Source organism: Staurois parvus, unplaced genomic scaffold (genome assembly GCF_062004578.1).
Source record: "Staurois parvus isolate SC_StPar_1 unplaced genomic scaffold, SC_StPar_1.0 ptg000609l, whole genome shotgun sequence".
NCBI classification, from domain to species: Eukaryota; Metazoa; Chordata; class Amphibia; order Anura; family Ranidae; genus Staurois; species Staurois parvus.
The window spans coordinates 33,171-56,875 of NW_028318405.1; the positions used below are offsets into that span (position 1 = coordinate 33,171).

At 50.5% G+C, this 23,705-nt stretch overlaps 1 protein-coding gene across 1 annotated transcript; it reads left to right on the plus strand.

Moving 5' to 3' along the window:
• Positions 1 to 529: 529 nt before the first annotated feature.
• Positions 530 to 22,316, plus strand: LOC149449614 (olfactory receptor 10A6-like). The gene is made up of 4 exons (XM_089692986.1): positions 530 to 1,133; positions 1,932 to 2,054; positions 5,616 to 5,644; positions 21,384 to 22,316. The coding sequence occupies exons 1-4, from the start codon at positions 530 to 532 to the stop codon at positions 22,314 to 22,316; spliced, it is 1,689 nt and encodes a 562-aa protein (XP_089549112.1).
• Positions 22,317 to 23,705: the final 1,389 nt, after the last annotated feature.

The window sequence follows — 23,705 nt, forward strand, 5'->3', positions numbered from 1 at the left end:
TGCCTTTATTGCCCCGGTGGGGACGGGCAAATATGATCTATCCTTTACGAGGGCTGACCTATTAGATATTTTTTGGCAGAAATATGAGTTCACCTATGCCCGTAGTCCTAGGTGGGAGGGGCTAACTACCAAGCTTGTTTCTCGCCATAATGTCATAAAAAAAGTAACGATTCTGGTTAGGAACGAGTCAATTCCAGTTTCCGATATTGTTGTCTGGTTGGGAAGGTTTGGGGATATCTTCGGGCCTCTGCAGAAAATCCTGGATGACAGGAAAATATGGACGGGTGGGTGGACGGCCAATGTTCGTCTGAGGGTGGAGGGTAATGTCTTACAACACATCCCCTCCTCTGCCTTCCTGGGGCGGGACTGGTTGATCGTGTTCTATGCTGGTCAGCCCCGGGTGTGCCATAGGTGCGTGGCTAAGGGGCACTTTGCAGCCACTTGTCCAGTCATCAGGTGTTCACTATGCCAAGAGATTGGTCACCTGGCTAAGGACTGCAATGTAATAAAATGTAATCTGTGTGGCACCATGGGGCACTCATATAATCAGTGCCCAGAGGCCCTCCGAAATTTGCCGGTGGATGAGCTAGCGGCAGAATTAGACCGTATGGATGCTGAGGAAGCTGAATTGGTGGCGGAGAGGTCCAGCTTGGCCTTTGCAGCAGCTTCTGGAGGCAGGGAGGATGGGTCTGAGGTGTCCTCAGTTGTAGTTGCCCCGGTTGAGTCAGATACGGTAGTGGCTCCTGTAGTTCCTTCTGCGGTACCGGTTCTTGCCCATAAGGGAGGGAGGAAGTTGGCAGAGGCTGCCAAAGGGGCGGGAGTGGTGGAGGTAAAATCTGGGCCTGTTGTACTGGCTCCCCTAGTCCTTCTTCCTTGTAGGCGGAGGGGTAGGTCAGGGGGGGCTCCCCAGGAGGACCAGGGTCCTGTTCAGAGTGGGCAGGATAAGGCCCAGGAGGACAGTGAGTGGTCAGTGGTGAGGAGGCGGAATAGGCCTGCCCTCTCCACTGCAGGGTCGGCCTCCTCTCTTGAGGTGGAGGACCTGGCCCTGGGTAATAAGTCTGGGGCTCTGTCGGGGGAGAAGGGGGAGGTCTCGAGTGACCCCGCTTCTCCGATGGAGGATGGAGGAAGGGGAGGTAGGTGGTGCTGTGGAGGGAGTGAGGGATCCTGCCGAGAAGTCCAAGAGGAAGGTTAAAAAACACCTTTCTCAGCCTCAGACTCCTTGATGGCAGTTCCCGCTCCACTAAAGGTGGCAACTATTAACGTTGCCAGCCTAAGATCTGTAAGTGCAAGAGAGACAGCCCTATTTTTGATCAGTGAGATGGATGCTGATATTTTCTTTTTGCAAGAGACCAGGCTGCCCACCTTGGCTGATATCCATCTGGCCAAGAGGGAGTGGAGGCGTGGGCCATCCTACTGGTCTCTTGCGGCTGAGCCTTACAGCGGAGTCGCGGTCCTTTTTTCCGAGATGGTAACGTGCCGGCGGGCTTTTGAGGTTGAGATTGGTAGATGTTTGGTCCTGGACGTCCTTGTGAGGGGGCAGGAGCTGCGCCTGATTAACATCTATGAGCCGCAGTCCAAGTGGGATAGGAAGTGCCTTTTCACAAGGATCAAACCTTTTCTTTTCACATCCCGACAGGTGGTCTTTGGAGGTGACTTCAACACCATAACAAGGCCCAAGGACAGGAGGGGCTTCACTGACCACCTGGGGTATGATAGCGTTTTTCTTAATTCTATAGTCAGGGAAGCAGGTCTGGTAGATGCTTTGATTAAAAGCAATCCGGACAGCACTGGGTAAACGTATAGGAAAGGTAGCAGCCAGAGTAGAATAGATAGGTTTTTTTTGAAGGATGACTCTGCCTTCTCAGCACCTGAGTGTCGGGCGGTGGAGTTCTCCGATCACTTTATGCTTACTGTGGTTTTGAATGTTTCAGACACGCCCCAGAGAGGAAGGGGCATCTGGAGGCTGAATTTGTCTCTGCTGGAGGACGAGGAGGTGAGACAATCTTTCAAGGTGTTCTTTCAGGCTCAGGAGACGGTGCTTGATTTCTGCAACAGTAAGTCGAACTGGTGGGAGCTTACTAAGGTGCGGATCAGCAGGTTTTTCAAGGCCATAGGCAAGAAAAAGCAGCGTGATAAATATATCGCCTACCAACAGTTACGGAGGAAGCTCGATCGCCTTGTTTCTAGCGGTGGAGATTTTGGAGCAATCTCCGAGGTCAAACTTCTCCTCAGTAAATACCAGTACGATCGGCGTGCCTCTTTGGTTCTGGAAAGGGATTATGGGAAGTACCACTCGACCGACCCTTTTCAGAATTACAAACAGGGTGCAGCGATTAGGACGGTCTCTGCCTTGAGGGATAGTATGGGGTCTCTGACAAGATCCAGGTCAGGGATTCTGGAGGTCTCTAGGGATTTTTACAAAGACTTACTGAGTGAGAAGTGCCTTAACCGGGCAAGGATGTTGAGCTTCTTGGAATCTACACCAGGTTTGGAGAGTAATTGTTACGGATCCGCCAGGTGGTACCTCTGGCAGCCCACTAGGCGGAGCGTGGAGTCTAAGTCCTGGTCTGCGTTTTCACCAGGGCCCCTGATGGTGGGGATGGACTTGGAGCAGAACCAGGACCAGGTCACGACCTCCGAGCAATACCACCAGTGGCAGAGGGAGCCTCCGGGGATGAGAGTAAGAAAGGATAGAGCCAGATGTGAGGAGGCCGGCAGGAGCAGGCAGGATAAACCGGCGGTTGTCACCGTGGGAAATGGCGAGGTACAGAGACGGCAGGCAGAGAGTGGTCAGGTCACACGCAGGGTCAGTTACCGGAGTCAGTCCGCAGAATGTTCAAACAAGTCGGGGGTCGGGATAGGAGAAGGCAGCGTAGTCAGGGGCAATCCGGGTCAAACACAGGAGAAGGCAGCGTAGTCAGGTAATCCGGGTCAGGGCTGGAGCAGGCAGAAGGTCAAACAATCCGGGTCTTTAATCACAGGGTACAGGAACTACAGGTAACAGATCAGACCTTGTGGTGATTTGTGACAGTGCAGGGCATCTTTAAATATCGCGCCCTGCACTGTCATTGGCCGCCCGGGACGCGCCCCCGGGCTGTCATTGGCCGCCCGAGGCGCGCCCGCGGCTCCTACTGCACATGCGCGGCCTCCTGTCAGCCGCGGCCCGCCGGGACCTGGTGCCTGTGTCCCGGTGTGAGCCGCCGCAAGTGCGCATGCGCCAGGGACGGAGCCGGGGCGGTCCCTGACAGTAATGTTCTGCCTACAAGTTTGACAGGAGAAATTACCACAGAGGAGGTGACTAAGGCCATTGATAGTCTGACCATTAAGAAAACTCCTGGGCCAGAAGGGTTGACAGCTGAATTTTTTAAGACCTTCAAATCTAGCCTGGCACCTCGCCTAGCGGAGGTGTATAATTGCTGTATGAGTGAGGGGTCCCTCCCTCCATGAGGCAGTCTACGGTGATTTTGCTGGCAAAGGGTAAGGATCCTTCAGTTATTGAGAACTGGCGCCCCATTAGCCTTCTCAATGTCGATAGATAGGTTCTGGCTAAGATCTTGTTTTGGCGCTTGTCGTCAGTGGCAGAGGGTCTGCTTTCTCGTCAGCAGCATTGCTCGGTCCAGGGCAGGAGTACCTTTACAGCGGTGTTAGCTGTCCGGGAGGCTCTGGAGCGTTGTAAAGCTGAAGGATGGGGAAAGTTCTTGCTGACAGTGGATCAGGCAAAGGCCTTTGATCGTGTCAACCATGAGTACCTCTGGTGTCTCCTTGACCGGTACGGCTTGGAAGGGAGGTTTATTGGCTGGTTAAAAACATTGTATAGGGAGGCTGAGAGATTCATGTTGGTGAATGGCTGGGTTGGGCAGCCTTTTGGGGTTGGATCCGGGGTGCGCCAGGGGTGCCCTCTGAGCCCCTTGCTCTACGTCTTTGCCATTGACCCCTTCATCAGGAGGCTAGATGGTGGAGCGTTGGGCGGGGTGCCGGGGGGTGCTGCTGGGAGTCTGCCCCTGAAGGTTGTAGCTTATGCTGATGACGTTTATGTTTTCATCTCTGGGTCTGAGGAGGCGCAGGAGGTGGTCTCAGTGATGGAATAGTATGCCGAGGCGTCTGGCTCCAAGGTCAACCAGGACAAATGTGAAGTTCTCTAGATGGGTAGAGAGGGTGAGAGCTTCTCGCTCCCGGACACCTTCCCGGTGCCTCAGCCAAGCATAAAAATTTTGGGCATCAATTTTGGCCATGCCGATTATGGCAAGCTAAACTGGGAAGCCAAGTTGTCTGATGCAGAGGTCAAGGTCAGATGCTGGAAGGGGCTGCGGCTCTCCTTGAGGGAAAGGGTTGATCTGATCAAGACTTTCCTGATTCCGGTATTTCTGTATGTCAGTTACATCTGTCTCTTGCCAGAATCACTCTATATGAGGGTTTACAGCTGTTTCTTCCAGATGTTATGGGGAAATAGGCTGAACCTTGTTAAGCGGAACGTAACTTATTCATCCAGGTGGGAGGGTGGCCTAGGTATGGTCAACCCAGTAGTTTTTGTTCTCTCTGATGTTCTTGAAACATAACTTTGGTAGCATGTTGGCAGAGAGACCGCCTGCATGGGTAGGACTTTTTCGTGCCTGGTTTGGACCCTTTCTGAACAGTTGGGAGAGTGATGGGCCAGTGAGAAGCCTGCGGGTCAAGCACGGTAAGCTCCCGGCTTACGTGGCCCCGTGCCTGAAGTTACTCCGGCGGTGGCATGTGATGGCGGAGGAGGTCAGGTCCCTCCCTAGGAAATTCCTGGGTGAGAGGATTGTGGCTACCGCTTTCCATGCTCCATTGGCCCTGAGAGATTGCCCAGGCCATATCATGAGGGAGGGTTTGCGTTTATTAAATCTGGAGTGGATCCCCCTGAAGTTGAGGGACCAGGCCTGGCTCGGCTTCCATGGCAGGCTTTATGTAAGGGGCAACCTGAAGTGCCGCTCTCTGGATGAACGTGGTTGTCCGAGGGTGGAGTGTGGGGGGTGAAGTGGAGAGTATGGACCACTTCTTGCTTCAGTGCCCCTTTAACGTTGAAGTGTACAAAGAGGTGGGTGGGGCTTTGGGTGTCTCTTTCCTCCACTGCATGTCTTATGCGGAGTGGGTGTATGGAGCATTTGATTTAGACAGTTAGTTTAGTGGTACGTTATTACACGTGGAATGCACGGTGTCAGGTTTCCATTCGGAAAAAAGTCCTCCCTGTCCAGGTGGTGGTGTGTGGCATTCTTGGTGAGGTTGGGAAAATTCGGGTTCTTGAGAAAGACCAGTGGCGGCGAAAGGCTTGGTTGGAGGCGTGGAGGAACATCAGGCCTGTAGCTGCTGCCTGTTGATCTCCGGTAGTGGTAGCTATCCCTGTTTCTTCTCTTTACACCCCCTTAGGTTTTTTGTAGTTGTGCATTTGTTTTTTGAAGAAAGGTTGCAGGTACTGAGGGTCTGTGTTTTTTAGTCTTCCCCTTGGAGTTTTGTATTATCTATATTGGTGGGTTCTTGGTTGAGTCTTGGATTTAGGCCGTATTGGGCCTGTTGTCCTGCTTTGTGGGGCGTCGGGCCTGTTGTCTTCTCCATGTCCGTATAGGTCTGGTTGCATATGTCCTTTTTCTTTGCAGGTTATGGACTCTTATGTATGGACTCTTATGTAATGGGCCACAGGTCATATGCCATATTCTATGTTTTTCTTTCCCCAGGAAGTTCTGGGTTTTCAGTCATGCATGGTGGCTAAATTTTTTGGCCATAAAGGCCTTGTAGATACATGTTGGGGGCATGGGCCTGTTGTCCTGCTCAGTGGGGTGTCGGGCCTGTTGTCTCCTCAATGACCATATAGGTCTGGCTGTATATGCCTTCTTTGCAAGGTTATGGACTCTTATGTTTGGGCCATTTAAAGCCATATGGTTTGCTGTTTCTTTCCCCATGAAATTCTGGACTTTCAGTTATGCTTAGTGATTATGTTTGTACTTATTTATTTATTTATTTGTAATTTTTTTGTACTTTTGTAAAAAAAAGAGTTTAAGTTGGGTGGTTTTGTAAGCTTACATTACAAAATAAAATATTTCCCACCACTATTGGCGAGTCCATTCCTGACAGTACCCCCCCACCCCCTCAAGGAGCGGCCTCAGGACGCTCCAAACCGTCCTAAATTGGCAAAATGTTCCACCATCCAGATCCGGTAATTTGCGGGACATCAAGGACTGGTACATCAGGCTGGGCACCGGGCAGAGGCACATCAGGCTGGGCACCGGACGGAGGCACATCAGGCTGGGCACCGGACAAAGGCACATCAGGCTGGGCACTGGACGGAGGCACATCAGGCTGGGCACCGGACAGAGGCACATCAGGCTGGGCACCGGACAGAGGCACATCAGGCTGGGCACCGAACAGAGGCACATCAGGCTAGGCACCGGACAGAGGCACATCAGGCTGGGCACCAGACAGAGGCACATCAGGCTGGGCACCGGGTCACCAGGCGGAGCAGCGGGCATCGAGTCATCTGGCAAGACAGCGGGCTCTGAGTCATCTGGCAAGACCGCGGGCACCGAGTCATCTGGTAAGACAGCGGGCACTGAGTCATCTGGCAAAACAGTGGGCATCGGGTCGTCAAGCTCAACAGCGGGCACCGAGTCATCTGGCAAGACAGCGGGCATCGGGTCGTCAAGCTCAACAGCGGGCACCGAGTCATCTGGCAAGACAGCGGGCACCGAGTCATCTAGCAAAACAGCGGGCATCGGGTCATCTGGCAAGACAGCGGGCACCGAGTCATCTGGCAAGACAGCGGGCACCGAGTCATCTGGCAAAACAGCGGGCATCGGGTCGTCAAGCTCGACAGCGAGCATCGAGTCATCTGGCAAGACTGCGGGCGCCGAGTCATCAGGCAAGACAGCGGGCACCGAGTCATCTGGCAAAACAGTGGGCATCGGATCGTCAAGCTCGACAGCGAGCATCGAGTCATCTGGCAAGACAGCGGGCACCGAGTCATCTGGCAAGACAGCGGGCATCGGGTCGTCAAGCAAGACAGCGGGCACCGAGTCATCTGGCAAAACAGCGGGCACCGAGTCATCTGGCAAAACAGCAGGCATCGGGTCGTCAAGCTCAACAGAGGGTACGAGTCATCTGGCAAAACAGCGGGCATCGGGTCGTCAAGCTCGACAGCGGGCACCGAGTCATCTGGCAAGACCGAGGGCACCGAGTCATCAGGCAAGACCGAGGGCACCGAGTTATCTGGCAAAACAGCGGGCATCGGGTCTTTAAGCTCGACAGCGGGCACCGAGTCATCTGGCAAGACAGCGTGCACCGCATCATCTGGCAAGACTGCGGGCACCGAGTCATCTGGCAAGAAAGCGGGCGCCGAGCCATCTGGCAAGACTGCGGGCGCCGAGTCATCTGGCAAGACAGCGGGCACCAAGTCATCTGGAAAAACAGAAGGCATCGGGTCATCAAGCTCGACAGCGGGCACCGAGTCATCTGGCAAGACAGCGTGCACCGCGTCATCTGGCAAGACTGCGGGCACCGAGTCATCTGGCAAGACTGCGAGCGCCGAGTCATCTGGCAAGACTGCGGGCGCCGAGTCATCTGGCAAGACTGCGGGCGCCGAGTCATCTGGCAAGACAGCGGGCACCGAGTCATCTGGCAAAACAGCGGGCATCGGGTCATCTGGCAAGACAGCGGGTACCGGGTCATCTGGCAAAACAGCGGGCACCGAGTCATCTGGCAAGACTGCGGGCACCGAGTCATCTAGCAAGACTGTGGGCGCCGAGTCATCTGGCAAGACAGTGGGCATCGGGTCGTCAAGCTCAACAGCGGGCACCGAGTCATCTGGCAAGACAGCGGGCACCGAGTCATCTAGCAAAACAGCGGGCACCGGGTCATCTGGCAAGACAGCGGGCACCGAGTCATCTGGCAAGACAGCGGGCACCGAGTCATCTGGCAAGACAGCGGGCACCGAGTCATCTGGCAAAACAGAGGGCATTGGGTCGTCAAGCTCGACAGCGAGCATCGAGTCATCTGGCAAGACAGCGGGCACCGAGTCATCTGGCAAGACAGCGGGCATCGGGTCGTCAAGCAAGACAACGGGCACCGAGTCATCTGGCAAAACAGCGGGCACCGAGTCATCTGGCAAAACAGCAGGCATCGGGTCGTCAAGCTCAACAGAGGGTACCGAGTCATCTGTCAAAACAGCGGGCATCGGGTCGTCAAGCTCGACAGCGGGCACCGATTCATCTGGCAAGACCGAGGGCACCGAGTCATCAGGCAAGACCGAGGGCACCGAGTCATCTGGCAAAACAGCGGGCATCGGGTCTTTAAGCTCGACAGCGGGCACCGAGTCATCTGGCAAGACAGCGTGCACCGCATCATCTGGCAAGACTGCGGACACCGAGTCATCTGGCAAGACAGCGGGCGCCGAGTCATCTGGCAAGACTGCGGGCGCCGAGTCATCTGGCAAGACAGCGGGCGCCGAGTCATCTGGCAAGACTGCGGGCGCCGAGTCATCTGGCAAGACTGCGGGCGCCGAATCATCTGGCAAGACAGCGTGCACCGCGTCATCTGGCAAGACTGCGGGCACCGAGTCATCTGGCAAGACTGCAGGCGCCAAGTCATCTGGCAAGACTGCGGGCGCCGAGTCATCTGGCAAGACAGCGGGCGCCGAGTCATCTGGCAAGACAGAGGGCACCGAGTCATCTGGCAAAACAGCGGGCATCGGGTCATCTGGCAAGACAGCGGGCAGCGGGTCATCTGGCAAAACAGCGGGCACCGAGTCATCTGGCAAGACTGCGGGCACCGAGTCATCTGGCAAGACTGCGGGCGCCAAGTCATCTGGCAAGACTGCGGGCGCCGAGTCATCTGGCAAGACAGCGGGCGCCGAGTCATCTGGCAAGACAGAGGGCACCGAGTCATCTGGCAAAACAGCGGGCATCGGGTCATCTGGCAAGACAGCGGGCACCGGGTCATCTGGCAAAACAGCGGGCACCGAGTCATCTGGCAAGACTGCAGGCGCCAAGTCATCTGGCAAGACTGCGGGTGCCGAGTCATCTGGCAAGACAGCGGGCATCGGGTCATCTGGCAAGACAGCGGGCACCGGGTCATCTGGCAAAACAGCGGGCACCGAGTCATCTGGCAAGACAGCGGCACCGAGTCATCTAGCAAAACAGCGAGCACCGGGCCATCTGGCAAGACAGCGGGCACCGAGTCATCTGGCAAGACTGCGGGCGCCGAGTCATCTGGCAAGACAGCGGGCACCGAGTCATCTGGCAAAACAGAGGGCATTGAGTCGTCAAGCTCGACAGCGAGCATCGAGTCATCTGGCAAGACAGCGGGCGCCGAGTCATCTGGCAAGACAGCGGGCACCGAGTCATCTGGCAAAACAGTGGGCATCGGGTCGTCAAGCTCGACAGCGAGCATCGAGTCATCTGGCAAGACAGCGGGCACCGAGTCATCTGGCAAGACAGCGGGCATCAGGTCGTCAAGCAGGACAGCGGGCACTGAGTCATCTGGCAAAACAGCGGGCACCGAGTCATCTGGCAAAACAGCGGGCATCGGGTCATCAAGCTCAACAGAGGGCACCGAGTCATCTGGCAAGACTGCGGGCGCCGAGTCATCAGGCAAGACAGCGGGCACCGAGTCATCTGGCAAGACAGCGGGCACCGGGTCATCTGGCAAAACAGCGGGCACCGAGTCATCTGGCAAGACTGCAGGCGCCAAGTCATCTGGCAAGACTGCGGGTGCCGAGTCATCTGGCAAGACAGCGGGCATCGGGTCATCTGGCAAGACAGCGGGCACCGGGTCATCTGGCAAAACAGCGGGCACCGAGTCATCTGGCAAGACAGCGGCACCGAGTCATCTAGCAAAACAGCGGGCACCGGGCCATCTGGCAAGACAGCGGGCACCGAGTCATCTGGCAAGACTGCGGGCGCCGAGTCATCTGGCAAGACAGCGGGCATCGAGTCATCTGGCAAAACAGAGGGCATTGAGTCGTCAAGCTCGACAGCGAGCATCGAGTCATCTGGCAAGACAGCGGGCGCCGAGTCATCTGGCAAGACAGCGGGCACCGAGTCATCTGGCAAAACAGTGGGCATCGGGTCGTCAAGCTCGACAGCGAGCATCGAGTCATCTGGCAAGACAGCGGGCACCGAGTCATCTGGCAAGACAGCGGGCATCAGGTCGTCAAGCAGGACAGCGGGCACTGAGTCATCTGGCAAAACAGCGGGCACCGAGTCATCTGGCAAAACAGCGGGCATCGGGTCATCAAGCTCAACAGAGGGCTCCGAGTCATCTGGCAAAACAGCGGTCATCGGGTCGTCAAGCTCTACAGCGGGCACCGAGTCATCTGGCAAGACCGAGGGCACCGAGTCATCCGGCAAAACAGCGGGCATCTGGTCTTTAAGCTCGACAGCGGGCACCGAGTCATCTGGCAAGACAGCGTGCACCGCATCATCTGGCAAGACTGCGGGCGCCGAGTCATCTGTCAAGACAGCGGGCACCAAGTCATCTGGAAAAACAGCGGGCATCGGGTCGTCAAGCTCGACAGCAGGCACCGAGTCATCTGGCAAGACAGCGGGCACCAAGTCATCTGGCAAAACAGCGGGCACCGGGTCATCTGGCAAAACAGCGGGCACCGGGTCATCTGGCAAAACAGCGGGCACCGGGTCATCTGGCAAAACAGCGGGCACTGGGTCATCTGGCAAGACTGTGGGCGCCGAGTCATCTGGCAAGACTGCGGGTGCCGAGTCATCTGGCAAAACAGCGGGCACCGAGTCATCTGGCAAAACAGCGGGCATCGGGTCATCAAGCTCAACAGAGGGCACCGAGTCATCTGGCAAGACTGCGGGCGCCGAGTCATCAGGCAAGACAGCGGGCACCGAGTCATCTGGCAAGACAGCGGGCACCGGGTCATCTGGCAAAACAGCGGGCACCGAGTCATCTGGCAAGACTGCAGGCGCCAAGTCATCTGGCAAGACTGCGGGTGCCGAGTCATCTGGCAAGACAGCGGGCATCGGGTCATCTGGCAAGACAGCGGGCACCGGGTCATCTGGCAAAACAGCGGGCACCGAGTCATCTGGCAAGACAGCGGCACCGAGTCATCTAGCAAAACAGCGGGCACCGGGCCATCTGGCAAGACAGCGGGCACCGAGTCATCTGGCAAGACTGCGGGCGCCGAGTCATCTGGCAAGACAGCGGGCACCGAGTCATCTGGCAAAACAGAGGGCATTGAGTCGTCAAGCTCGACAGCGAGCATCGAGTCATCTGGCAAGACAGCGGGCGCCGAGTCATCTGGCAAGACAGCGGGCACCGAGTCATCTGGCAAAACAGTGGGCATCGGGTCGTCAAGCTCGACAGCGAGCATCGAGTCATCTGGCAAGACAGCGGGCACCGAGTCATCTGGCAAGACAGCGGGCATCAGGTCGTCAAGCAGGACAGCGGGCACTGAGTCATCTGGCAAAACAGCGGGCACCGAGTCATCTGGCAAAACAGCGGGCATCGGGTCATCAAGCTCAACAGAGGGCTCCGAGTCATCTGGCAAAACAGCGGTCATCGGGTCGTCAAGCTCTACAGCGGGCACCGAGTCATCTGGCAAGACCGAGGGCACCGAGTCATCCGGCAAAACAGCGGGCATCTGGTCTTTAAGCTCGACAGCGGGCACCGAGTCATCTGGCAAGACAGCGTGCACCGCATCATCTGGCAAGACTGCGGGCGCCGAGTCATCTGTCAAGACAGCGGGCACCAAGTCATCTGGAAAAACAGCGGGCATCGGGTCGTCAAGCTCGACAGCAGGCACCGAGTCATCTGGCAAGACAGCGGGCACCAAGTCATCTGGCAAAACAGCGGGCACCGGGTCATCTGGCAAAACAGCGGGCACCGGGTCATCTGGCAAAACAGCGGGCACCGGGTCATCTGGCAAAACAGCGGGCACTGGGTCATCTGGCAAGACTGTGGGCGCCGAGTCATCTGGCAAGACTGCGGGTGCCGAGTCATCTGGCAAAACAGCGGGCACCGAGTCATCTGGCAAAACAGTGGGCATTGGGTCGTCAAGCTCGACAGCGGGCACCGAGTCATCTGGCAAGACAGCGGGCAACGAGTCATCTGGCAAAACAGTGGGCATCGGGTCGTCAAGCTCGATAGCGGGCACCGAGTCATCTGGCAAGACAGCGGGCGCCGAGTCATCTGGCAAGAAAGCGGGCACCATGTCATCTGGCAAGACAGCGAGCATCGTGTCGTCAAGCAAGACAGCGGGCACCGAGTCATCTGGCAAAACAGCGGGCACCGAGTCATCTGGCAAAACAGTGGGCATCGAGTCATCAAGCTCGACAGAGGGCACCGAGTCATCTGGCAAAACAGCGGGCATCGGGTCGTCAAGCTCGACAGCGGGCACCGAGTCATCTGGCAAGACAGCGGGCACCGAGTCATCTGGCAAGACCGAGGGCACCGAGTCATCTGGCAAGACCGAGGGCACCGAGTCATCTGGCAAAACAGCAGGCATCGGGTCTTTAAGCTCGACAGCAGGCATCGAGTCATCTGGCAAGACAGCGTGCACCGCATCATCTGGCAAGACTGCGGGCACCGAGTCATCTGGCAAGACTGCGGGCACCAAGTCATCTGGAAAAACAGCGGGCATTAAGTCGTCAAGCTCGACAGCGGGCACCGAGTCATCTGGCAAGACAGCGGGCACCAAGTCATCTGGCAAAACAGCGGGCACCGGGTCATCTGGCAAAACAGCGGACACCGGGTCATCTGGCAAAACAGCGAGCACCGGGTTATCTGGCAAAACAGCGGGCACCGGGTCATCTGGCAAGACAGCGAGCACCGAGTCATCTGGCAAAACAGTGGGCATCGGGTTGTCAAGCTCGACAGCGGGCACCCAGTCATCTGGCAAGACAGCGGGCACCGGGTCATCTGGCAAGACTGCTGGCATCGGGTCGTCAAGCAAGACAGCGGGCACCGAGTCATCTGGCAAAACAGCGGGCACCGAGTCATCTGGCAAGACTGCGGGCGCCGAGTCATCTGGCAAGACAGCGGGCACCGGGTCATCAGGCATCGGATCGTCTGGCTCGACAGCGGGTACCGGTTCATCTGGCTCGACAGCGGGCACCGGGTCATCGGGCATTGGATCGTCTGGCTTGACAGCGGGCACCGGGTCATCTGGCTTGACAGCGGGCACCGGGTCATCTGGCATCAGGTCATCTGCTCGACCGCGGGTACAGGGTCACCTGGTTCGACAGCGGGCACCGGGTCATCTGGCAACAGGTCATCTGGCTCGATCAGTTCAACAGGCTGGGTAGGAACATTAGGCTGGGTAGAACCATCAGGCTGGGTAGAACCATCAGGCTGGGAAGTGTACACTGGGTCATCAGGCATCAGGGTATCAGGCTGAATTGCGGGTGCCGGGGCACCAGGCTGAACCACGGAAGGCGGGTTCTCAGACGGCAGGCTGACCGGTTTGGATACTGGCAGGATGGTACTGGTTGGAAAGAATTTTTGCTTTTTCCTGGTTTTAGTTACTGGAGCACAGGAAGTAAGCGCAGGTTTGTAAGTGGATAGAGCAGCTGTAGGCAGAGAAGAGCTGGGGGATGGAACAAAGGAGGGAGCAGTTGATACAGAGGACTTCTTTACAGGGTTAAAGAAAGGATAGGTGCAGCGAGTGGGAGCAGGGGACTGATATGTGGTAGTTAGCAGTGTATACTGGGCAGTCACTGGGGGTGCTGTCGGGGATGCAGGAAGAGTGCCTTGAGCAGAGGAATGACGTTGCAAGCTGACTGAGGCTGGGTGCAACAAGTCTGACCATGTCTGCAGTATGGGTTGTACAAAGCTCAGCTTACACAAAGCCTGTCTGGTCAAAGACTGCACTGCGTTTATACAATCTCTTAGCACCTGTTGTGAACATGCAGAATAACGCTTCAGAAAGTAATCCACATCATCCTCCAATAACCATACCAGGGAGTCTACCTGGTCTGCACTAAATGGCGGCAAAAATTCATCCCTGCATTCGGGGGTACCAGATGAAACCAACTCAGCACAAACCAGAATCAATGGCTGCACCTCAGAGAATTCTGTGCCCTGATCTACTAGGCAATGAGCGATCCTTATGCACTCTAGTAGCTGATCCCGGGTATACTCCTTCAGAGTCTGATAAGCATAATCTCTGTCATCAAACACTAGCAGAGACAAATACACCACCTCATCAAGATTCATCCTTCCCAGCAACAATAAGCCAAGATGGCTTCCCTGTGCAGCCACTTCTGGTCAGGATTGGCCTTGGTGTAATGTCAGGGCTCCGGGTATGACCAGAGGTGTGTGGACTGACACAGGGAAAAGCAGGCTTCAGATATAGTATAAACAATATAATTTATTGAAGACTAAACAATACATAAACGCAGTGCAAGACTAAACATAAACACAGTGAAAACAAACCAAACCAAAACCCCCAACAGATAACAAAAGAACAATACTAAGCGTGGTCGGGCAGGCCGGGTCGGTTGCAAATGGGCAGGCAAGGTACAAAGGAGCAGGCAGAGCGTAGTCAGACGGATCGGGTCAGGAACAATCAGGCAGACAAGGTACCAAAGGAGCAGACTGGAGAGTGGTCAGGAATAGCAGAGGTCAGGACAGGCGGAGTTCAATCAGAGTCAGGGATCAAGCAGGATCAGACAGGAAGCAGACAGGATGCAGGTACAGGGGCTCTTGGGAAACATACACCAAAGCCCTGATTGCAAGTCTGGCCATTCCTTATATGCACCTCCTGCAATCAGCCTCAGGTGTTTTGGCTGACTGCAGGAGTGAGCCTCTGGTTGCTGAGAGCACCCACTGGCCAGTCCTGGTACTGCAACCCACAAGGCAGGTGAGTCCCACCACTATTGGCGAGTCCATTCCTGACAGCAGAGCAGGTGCATCTACACCAGTGTTTCTCAACCTTTTTTCAGTCAAGAAACCATTTAAAATTCTGCACAATCTCAAGACACCCCTTTATAAAATGTAAAAATCTAAATTAATAGTTTTACATCCACACATGTAGGACACCCAGCATTAAAGGTGTTTTATTCTTCCAAAGCAAACACACCTTTGTACACTGGTACACACTAATATTCTAGTGTTTCTATTCCCGCTCAGTTTCTCTCCCTCGATCAGCTATTGTGAACTAATGCTGATGGAGAGGGGCAGAAAAAGGTGCCCAATGTCCTTTTTATCAAATGATGATGTCATTGGATGTTAGAGTGCCAGGAGCTAGAACGTTGTAATGGTGCACAATGAAAACCTGAGGCTTTGCTTAACTAAAAGCCAGGCTTCATCTACCCATTGTCTTGTATACAATGTTTTGGCATTTTGCCAAGGCTGAAGAAATCTGAAGTCATCTCAAGGTGCCTGGGCACCCTAATTGAAAAAGGCTGATCTACACTCTAGGTGCACAAAATGAGTAAAATAAAGCAATATAACCAGGGGTGTTTTTACCACAAGGCAAACAAGGCATTTTCCTAGGGCAGCATTTTTTTGGGGGGGCAGCACTGCCCCTTGGAAGAAGGGACGGAAGGGACGGAAGAAGGGACACGCGTGGCATGGAGACCTGCTGGGTTCTGAGAGATGCTGTGGGTTTCATGACGATGTATGTATAGCCCGACTCTCATTCCTGGGGATGTCCGGACTTGAGTGGTGCTGTGAAGGTGAGTGTCTTTCTCTCTCTCGCCATGGGGGATGGTGGCTGGTGTATGGGGGGCAGTGGTAGTGGAAGGCTCGGGTGGAGGGCAGGGGTGTTCTTGGTCAATGTCAGGCTCTTTCTGTGGGGGGAGGGGGGGAACCAATTTTTGTGTTGCCTAGGGCCATAAGATGGGAATAGAGGGACATGCAAAGTTGATGACGTGTCTGACCACCAATTTTCTGTACAGCTTTAATGTAACAGTAGAATGATGTAGGAATTAAAATGGCAGTGTGTAGGGTAGAGGACGATCATGGAACTTCTGCACCATAGAGCGGACGTGCTTTTGAACTTTTTTTTTGTAATTAACTTTTTATTGATTTTCAAACATTTACAACCAACAGAGTTGCATAGAAACAAGATATGGCAAACACAAAGCAGTAGAAGAGAAAAAACAGTAAAACAGGCTCATCGATGAGAGGTACATAGATACATACAATGTCAATACAGAACAGTGGATTAGCAATCATTTCAGACAATTAGAGCAGACGAGTCAGAAGCAGAAGTATTCCATGGATCCCAAATTGCTTCAAATGTGGGAACAGAATTAGCCCGCAAAGCAGTTAAGTACTCCATTTTTCTAATCTCCGCTATATCCTTCATCAATTCCGGTAGCTTAGGGGGTGTAAGAGAAAGCCAATGCATGGGAATGGTTCTCCTGGCCACCATTAAAACATGAGAGGAAAGTTTCCTTGCAAATTTAGAAAGGCCTGAAAAAGGCAGGCCCAACAAAAAGTGAACGGGCTGAAATGGGATAACAGCCTGTAAAAGTAGCCGCAGTAGGCCAAGGACCTCTCTCCAAAAGGATGCAATGGACTGGCAGGCCCAAAAAATGTGGAAAGCTTACAAAAGGTTTTAACCCCTTTACGCCGGTGCCTCCCGGCCCTTTAAGAGTTTAAGAAGCCGGGAGGTGGGATGGGTGGGGTTTAGGGATCATATGACTGCCGTGACGCGTTCTCATGGAGGTCAGATGATCGGGAAAGGTCCCGATTGAAAGAGAAGACCGGGACCTTTCCGTGAGTACCGGACATGGGAGCACGCTGTCAGCACATGTTTTTTTCTAATTGAACGCAAATGTGCAGCCGCTCGGCGTCTAGGCCCAGACGTTGGGAGGTCCCACATTTGTGTGCGGCCGGCATGAAGAGGTTAAGCACCGGACAAGTCCTAAAATGTGTAACATTTCCCCTCTTCCCTCTCCTCAATGTGCTGCAAAGGATCCTGTTATTTCATATTGGACCCCATGTGTTGTTACTTAGATGACTCAATCACTTCAAATGTGTTATTTACAAAAAAATGTGTTTGATTTTGTGTTTTTAAGAAGTTTAATTTTTAAATTAAATTTCTTTTAATTTTGTTGTAAAATAACAAACATCAGTGCCAGGATTCCTCAAACACATGGGTATTACAGTATATTGTTTTTAATTGGCTCCCTGAGAGGCTTGGTCATGTGTGGCTCTATTTATCAGTTATTTTGACTGTTACAAGGAGACCTAAAACAATATATAAATGGTGACCTCAGACTAGGACACATTTTATTTTACTTATTTTATCCAGCATGCATCTTGTGCTCATGATTTGAGCAGTTTATATGTAAATCATTGACCAGACCAACAGCAAAGACTCAACATAAACTACATGGTATGTTTCTACATTTTTGTAAAATAAATCATTTTTTTCTACCTTTCTTTCGCAGCTTCTACAAGAATATGGTGACAAAAATGGATAGATTTGTCTCTAAAATAAAGCAGTTTTTTTAATTCTAGATAGAGTTCTGACTCACTTTAGTATACCATAGGAGGGGTTTGTGCACAGAATATTTCATTATGAAGCTGCCAGCAGACTAATAAGAACCTATAAGTATAATCTTGCCTCTTGCTGGTTTGTTTTTCTAATGTTCTTAAAGAGTAACCTTAACCCCTCGCCCTCCAGAGGATGTACCCCCCTTCCTGACCAGGCCATTTTTTGCGCTACGGTGCAAAGTTACTTTAACTGACAACGCTGCACCCAAATTAAATTTATCTCTTTTTCCCCACAAGTAGAGATTTCATTTGGTGGTATTTGATCGCCTCTGCGTTTTTTATTTTTTGCGCTATACACAAAAATACCGACAGTTTTGAAACAAAAAACTATATTTTTTATATTTTGCTATTAAATATGTCCAGTAAAAATGTTTTACAAATCCCAATACGTGCAAATTAATTGGTTTACATGAAAGTTATAGCTTTTACAAATGGCGGTATATATACTGGAATTTCTTTTTTTACTAGTAATGGTGGTGATCACTTATAGCGGGACTGTGGCGGGCATTCTGACACTGGGGAGAACTGACTTGGTGTCACTGACATCCCCAATGACAACAATACAGTGATCAGTGCTAATAAAAAGCACTGACACTGAACTAATGACACTGGGCAGGAAGGGGTTAACATTTGGGGTGATCAAAGGGTTAACTGTGTGTGTTTTACTGTGTGCTTTGTGTGTATTTTACACTGTAAGCACACTGCTTTGTATGGCTATGCTATGCAGAGCCACACAAACCAGTGTGCAGGAGCTGACAGGAGAGATACCTGTGTTATTTACACAAAGGTCTTTCCCCATCAGTGACACTCAGCCGGGTGCCGGAGGGGAATCACTGGCCGGGACACGGTGATCGACATCCGAGGCCACAAATGGCGGTGCAAAATCACATATACTGTAGATATATATATGTGATTTTGCACAACCCTGCCACCCTGTAGCAGTATTTCTGCTATAGGGCAGCAGGGAAGTGGTTAAAGTGACTTAGGACCACATGCTGGGTCACTCTAGACTCAAACCTGTCCTTCCAACCCCATGTCCAATCGTTGGTAAACTCATGCAGGCTCCACCTTCGTCTATCCAGACTCATCCACTTTACCAACCGCTCCGTATCCACCACCCCCCTCTGTCATTCCCTCCACTGGCTCCCGATTGCCCAACGCATTAAATTCAAACTACTAACACTGACATACAAAGCCATTCATAACACTGCCCCAAACTACCTCACCTACCTGATACCCAAATACCACCCTACCTGTAATCTTCGCTCCACACAAGACCCCCTGCTTTCTAGCTCCCTGGTCTCCACCTCCCACGCCCGACTGCAGGACTTCTCCAGGACTTCCCCCATCCTCTGGAACCCACTACCCCAATCCATCAGACTGTCACCTACCCTCCTCACCTTTAGGCGCTCCCTGAAATCCCATCTCTTCAGTGAAGCCTACCCCACCCTCACCTAACAGCCGATCTCCTCCTCTCCTCCTACCACTCCATCCCCCACAGCCACTTCCTCCTGTACCACTTTCCCCTCCCTCCTAGATTGTAAGCTCCAAGGAGCAGGGCCCTTGAACCCCTCGTGTATTGTTTTGTTACTGTATTGTCTCATGTACTGTCCCCCACTATAATGTACAGAGCTGAGCAAACCTTTCTGGTGCTATAGAAATACTGTATAATAATAATAATAATGCTCACATGACGTTTAGCTCATGTGTGTCCAATCCGGGTATTTTGTTTGCCTGAAATACTCTGCAGTTGGATGGGACCAGACACTCCACTTGTGCATGAAAATGGCAGGGTTGGTTGCACCTGGGGCTAAATGCCCAGAGTCCATGTGGTCTTAAGTCACTTTAAGATAACTCTTTGAAGGGGTTAGGAAATTAAACCAGCAATATCCTGAAAAAGAAGTAGGGTTGTACTTCTCAATCCTCATCAGTCTGATGGTCACATTGCTGTTTTGTAGAGTTCCATGTGCTGATACCACCTCACATCTTTGGTGTGTTGAAAAGAATGTCCCGTCCATTGGCTGCTGTGGTTCATCTTGCTGACCTTAGTCACTGCATGACACAGTTGTGATGCAGGTGTCACCAGGAGGAACACAGCATCTAGCGGGTGACTCAATATTTCACACCTGGAAGTGTGGGGTAGTATGGGGGAAAACCCTAATACCCAGAACACATGAGAAAATCGGACAAAAAAAATGTTTTTTCGGTGATCGTCCAATAATCTGATCATTAGTACACAGTTTTCGATCACGACAGTTTATGCACAATTTTCCAAAGGGATAAACATGAATGATTTTTTGTCTAATCAGTATGGAATTCGTCCGTAAAACATTTAGTGACCAAGACTTCGAATGTTTGGAAATTAAAGAATACATTACAATACAATATTCTGTCATACATTACATTATCACTGGAAGTTGTAGTCTGAATTTTTGTAACTTTAGTCATCTATTTCTAAAAGCAATCTATATGTAAAAGCAATGATTAATCCCATAGTCTCATCTTGTATACTAGGCTTTGTTGTGTGAAAAAATGGGAGACATCTCCTACAGATCAACCCCTTGCTAGACTGGATGGGAAGAGCTGTAGGTAGTTAACCCCTTGACGCCGACGTCAAACAAATATGCGGCCTCACGGAATTGGGCTTTTTTCCGTGGGGCCACATATTTGCGTACCTGTCTTTGTGCTCGGCGCGCTCCCAGCACAAAGACCGCGGTGTCACTGAGAGCCCCGGGTCCCGTTTTAATGATTGGGACCCGGTACTCCCGATTCAGGGTCACAAGATGGCTGTGATAGCCTCTGATTGGCTATCACAGTGATTAGTCACTGTGCATCCTGGCCCCCTTGTTTGTTTCTCTCTCTATGAATGGAGAAGAGAGATACATTGTATCATTATATACATTCTATTATACATTGTATCTCTCTAACTCCTGGCATAGAGAGAAAAAAAAATTTTGTAAAAAAAAAGAAGATAAATAAATATTAAAAAATAAAAGAAAAAATAAAGAAAAATACCTAGATCAAGGTTTGATCTAGTTCAGTGCCAGGGTTAGTGTTTGGGTCAAGGTCAGGGTCATGGGTCAAACTCAAAGGTCAGGATTTTAAAAAAGTGGTATCAGTGTCAGTTAGTGTCAATGTCAGTGTGTTTTAGGTAAAAAAAAGACAAAAACAATATGCGCACTATTGTTTCTGGGCTGTACTACGGGTACAAACAACAAATAACATACACATATATAGTGTCGCTGCGATCGTCAAGAGCTGGAGAATTTATTTTGGATTGTACTTTGGTGGTAGGTTATGGTAGTAACAAGAAACATGCAGCTAAATAAAAACAAATATTTATTTTTACTATTTTGGGCCAATTTTCCTTTGATAATAAAAAAAAATCAGGAGCTTTCCATTACCATTTACCACCAAAAGAAAGCCCAATTTGTCCTGAAAAAATCAAGGTATAATCCACCTGGATGTACAAAGTAGTTGTGATGATATGTACGGTTTTACTAACACAGGTCAACGTTGCAGAATTGTGCTTAGGCATTGAGATTTGTTTTACCCTCAGGTGTGAAGGGGTTAAAATTAATTTTAATTAAAATTGTAAGGAAGGAAAAAAATATTTTTGGAAATTGAGGGAAAATCAGCATCGGAAACAGACAATAAAGTCTGTCTGTGTTGCTCTTCCCCTCATTTTCTGTCTGATGAAGACGTTGTTCCTAGGGAAAGGAAGTAAGGGGATATCTCCAGCATAGTGGTAAAACCTGAGTGGGAATCTAATCTTTCCAAACTCTTCCTAAAACAAAACAAAAGTTAAGACTATAGATGTGATGTAAACATCAATGAACAGATTGACCCTTAAAAAATCATTAATTCATTTTACTTTTTTTTTTTTCTAAATCTCCAATCATCAGGTCACTTGTGAACACAATAAAACAAACACAATGCAACTAGTTCTTCTGGGGTTTGGGAATCTCCAAGATCTGAAATATTTAATTTTTGTCTTCTTCCTACTATGTTATGTTATCATTATATTTGGGAACTCCTTGGTAATCAGTTTAATAACTACAAATAAAAAACTCCATTCACCCATGTACTTTTTCTTGTGCAATTTATCTATTTGTGAGATACTCTTCACCACCATATTTGTGCCATTCATATTGTATGTTATCTGGGGAAATGGTGCGTCAATTTCATTTTATGGTTGTGTTACTCAGTTGTACTTGGGAGCATCGGTGGGAAGCGGTGAATGTCTTTTCCTTACAGTGATGGCCTATGACCGATATTTGGCTATTTGCAACCCACTGAGGTATTCAGCCATCATGAATAACAAAATGCAAAATCACCTATCTTTGTGTTGCTGGCTTCCTGGATTTATAGCAATGGCCTTCTTAATTATCTCCATCTGCAACTTAACGTACTGTGGGTCCAATATTATTGACCATGTGCTTTGTGATCTGGGTTCATTTTTGCAGTTGCCTTCTGCTGACACCTACATAGTTGAAATTGTAGGTTCAATAGTCACCTTTCCTTTTAGTATTCTTCCACTTACACTGATAAGTTTGAGCTATGTCTCCATATTTTTCACTATACTGAGAACTCCCTCTCGGACCAGCAGACAGAAATCTTTCTCCACTTGCAGTTCCCATCTAGCATCTGTTTTCATGTACTTTGGAACAATCAGCATTCTTTATTTAGTCCCTTCTCAGCAGCATTCATTCAGACTAAACAAGATTTTGTCTTTGCTCTACTCTGTTGGGAATCCGCTGCTAAATCCCATGATTTACAGTCTACGAAATCGAGAGATGAAGTCCTGCATAGTCGCATATTTTGCACCAAAAGCATGAATGTTTCATTTTAAACATATAGTTAATGAGAGGAAAATATAAAAAAAATAAATAAAAAATGAGAGGTAAAGGTTTCAAGATGATCAATCATGTTTACAGTGTTATGTTGTTGCCAAGAAGGAAAGGAGAACTGTAGACCATCTGAAGACATGTCCAGTGCAAGCGCATAAATAGACACATGTCTGCCAACGCACACATGGGCATCTGCTTTGTAAAAACCCAAGTCAAGTACCCAGTCAAGGTCTCTCCAATACCTACTGTCCTTATTTCTCATTTTTGGATTCCTACTCATGTGTGGCTTTGCCTATCTTCTGGTTGATCTTCATTCTATAACAGGGGTGAGGAAAATCAGCTGCAATTTAATCATAAATATGGAGGATTTTGGAAGCATTTTTCCATTTGGCAAAATACATCAGTCATTGGGGAAGCTGTGTGTATATATAGCCAATTTAATTTATTTATTTTACTTTTGGTAGAGTAGAGAATGGTTAGACCGGTCAGTTCATTTTTCTGTCTACATTCGATTTGGGTAGATTTACCTTCGCTTTCAGTTTTCCAGATACAGTAGGAAGTAAAAACAAATCTCTTAAAAACATCTTTGGCAGTTGTCACCAGACCACATTTCCTTATCGCCAAATGTCTCCTCACCGCCTACTCTAGTGAAAGCCTCAAAGTAAAGGATTTCCCATCCCATTCAGTAGAGGAGAAGATGATAACCAGAACCAACCTCTTTAGTGGGACTCAAACAAACAAGACGCTTTACAGGGCTCTTGAAGGTTATGGAAGCTCCTTCTTGGGCTCATACTTTGACAAAAAAAAGTGAACCCTACAATTAACTCTAATTTGGTGTCGGTTGGTAACCCTAACCATGAATGTAACCATTTGTTTATAAACAAAATAATGTGATCACCATAATGGTGCTGTCATAGCATTTACTGTACATAGCTGGTCAAAACATTATTCTTATTAACAAATAAAGGAATAAAAAATATCCACGTGATCAATAACTTTGTTGATTAATAAAACCATGTGTGTCCCACAGCATTACACGGCACTGAGGTCTTTTAGCTATGGACACGGTATGTTCCTACCTTTAACTACCTCCCATCTGGCCTATAGTAAAATGATGTCCGAGCAGGAGCAGTGTTATTCTGGGAGCACGTCATATGTTGTCCTCCAAGTTGTGCGCCTTATGTGTGCCCAAGGGGTTCTGCAGCAGCCTGATCTGTCACCTGCTGAGCCCACCAGACACAACAGATGACAGCTCGTTGGACTGGACTGGTACCATGCGATTGCTGTGACCATTCACAGTGTTCACATGTCAAATATATACAACGAATGGCTTTCATTCATAAATATCCATTGTGTACTATATTGGTCTATGTGATT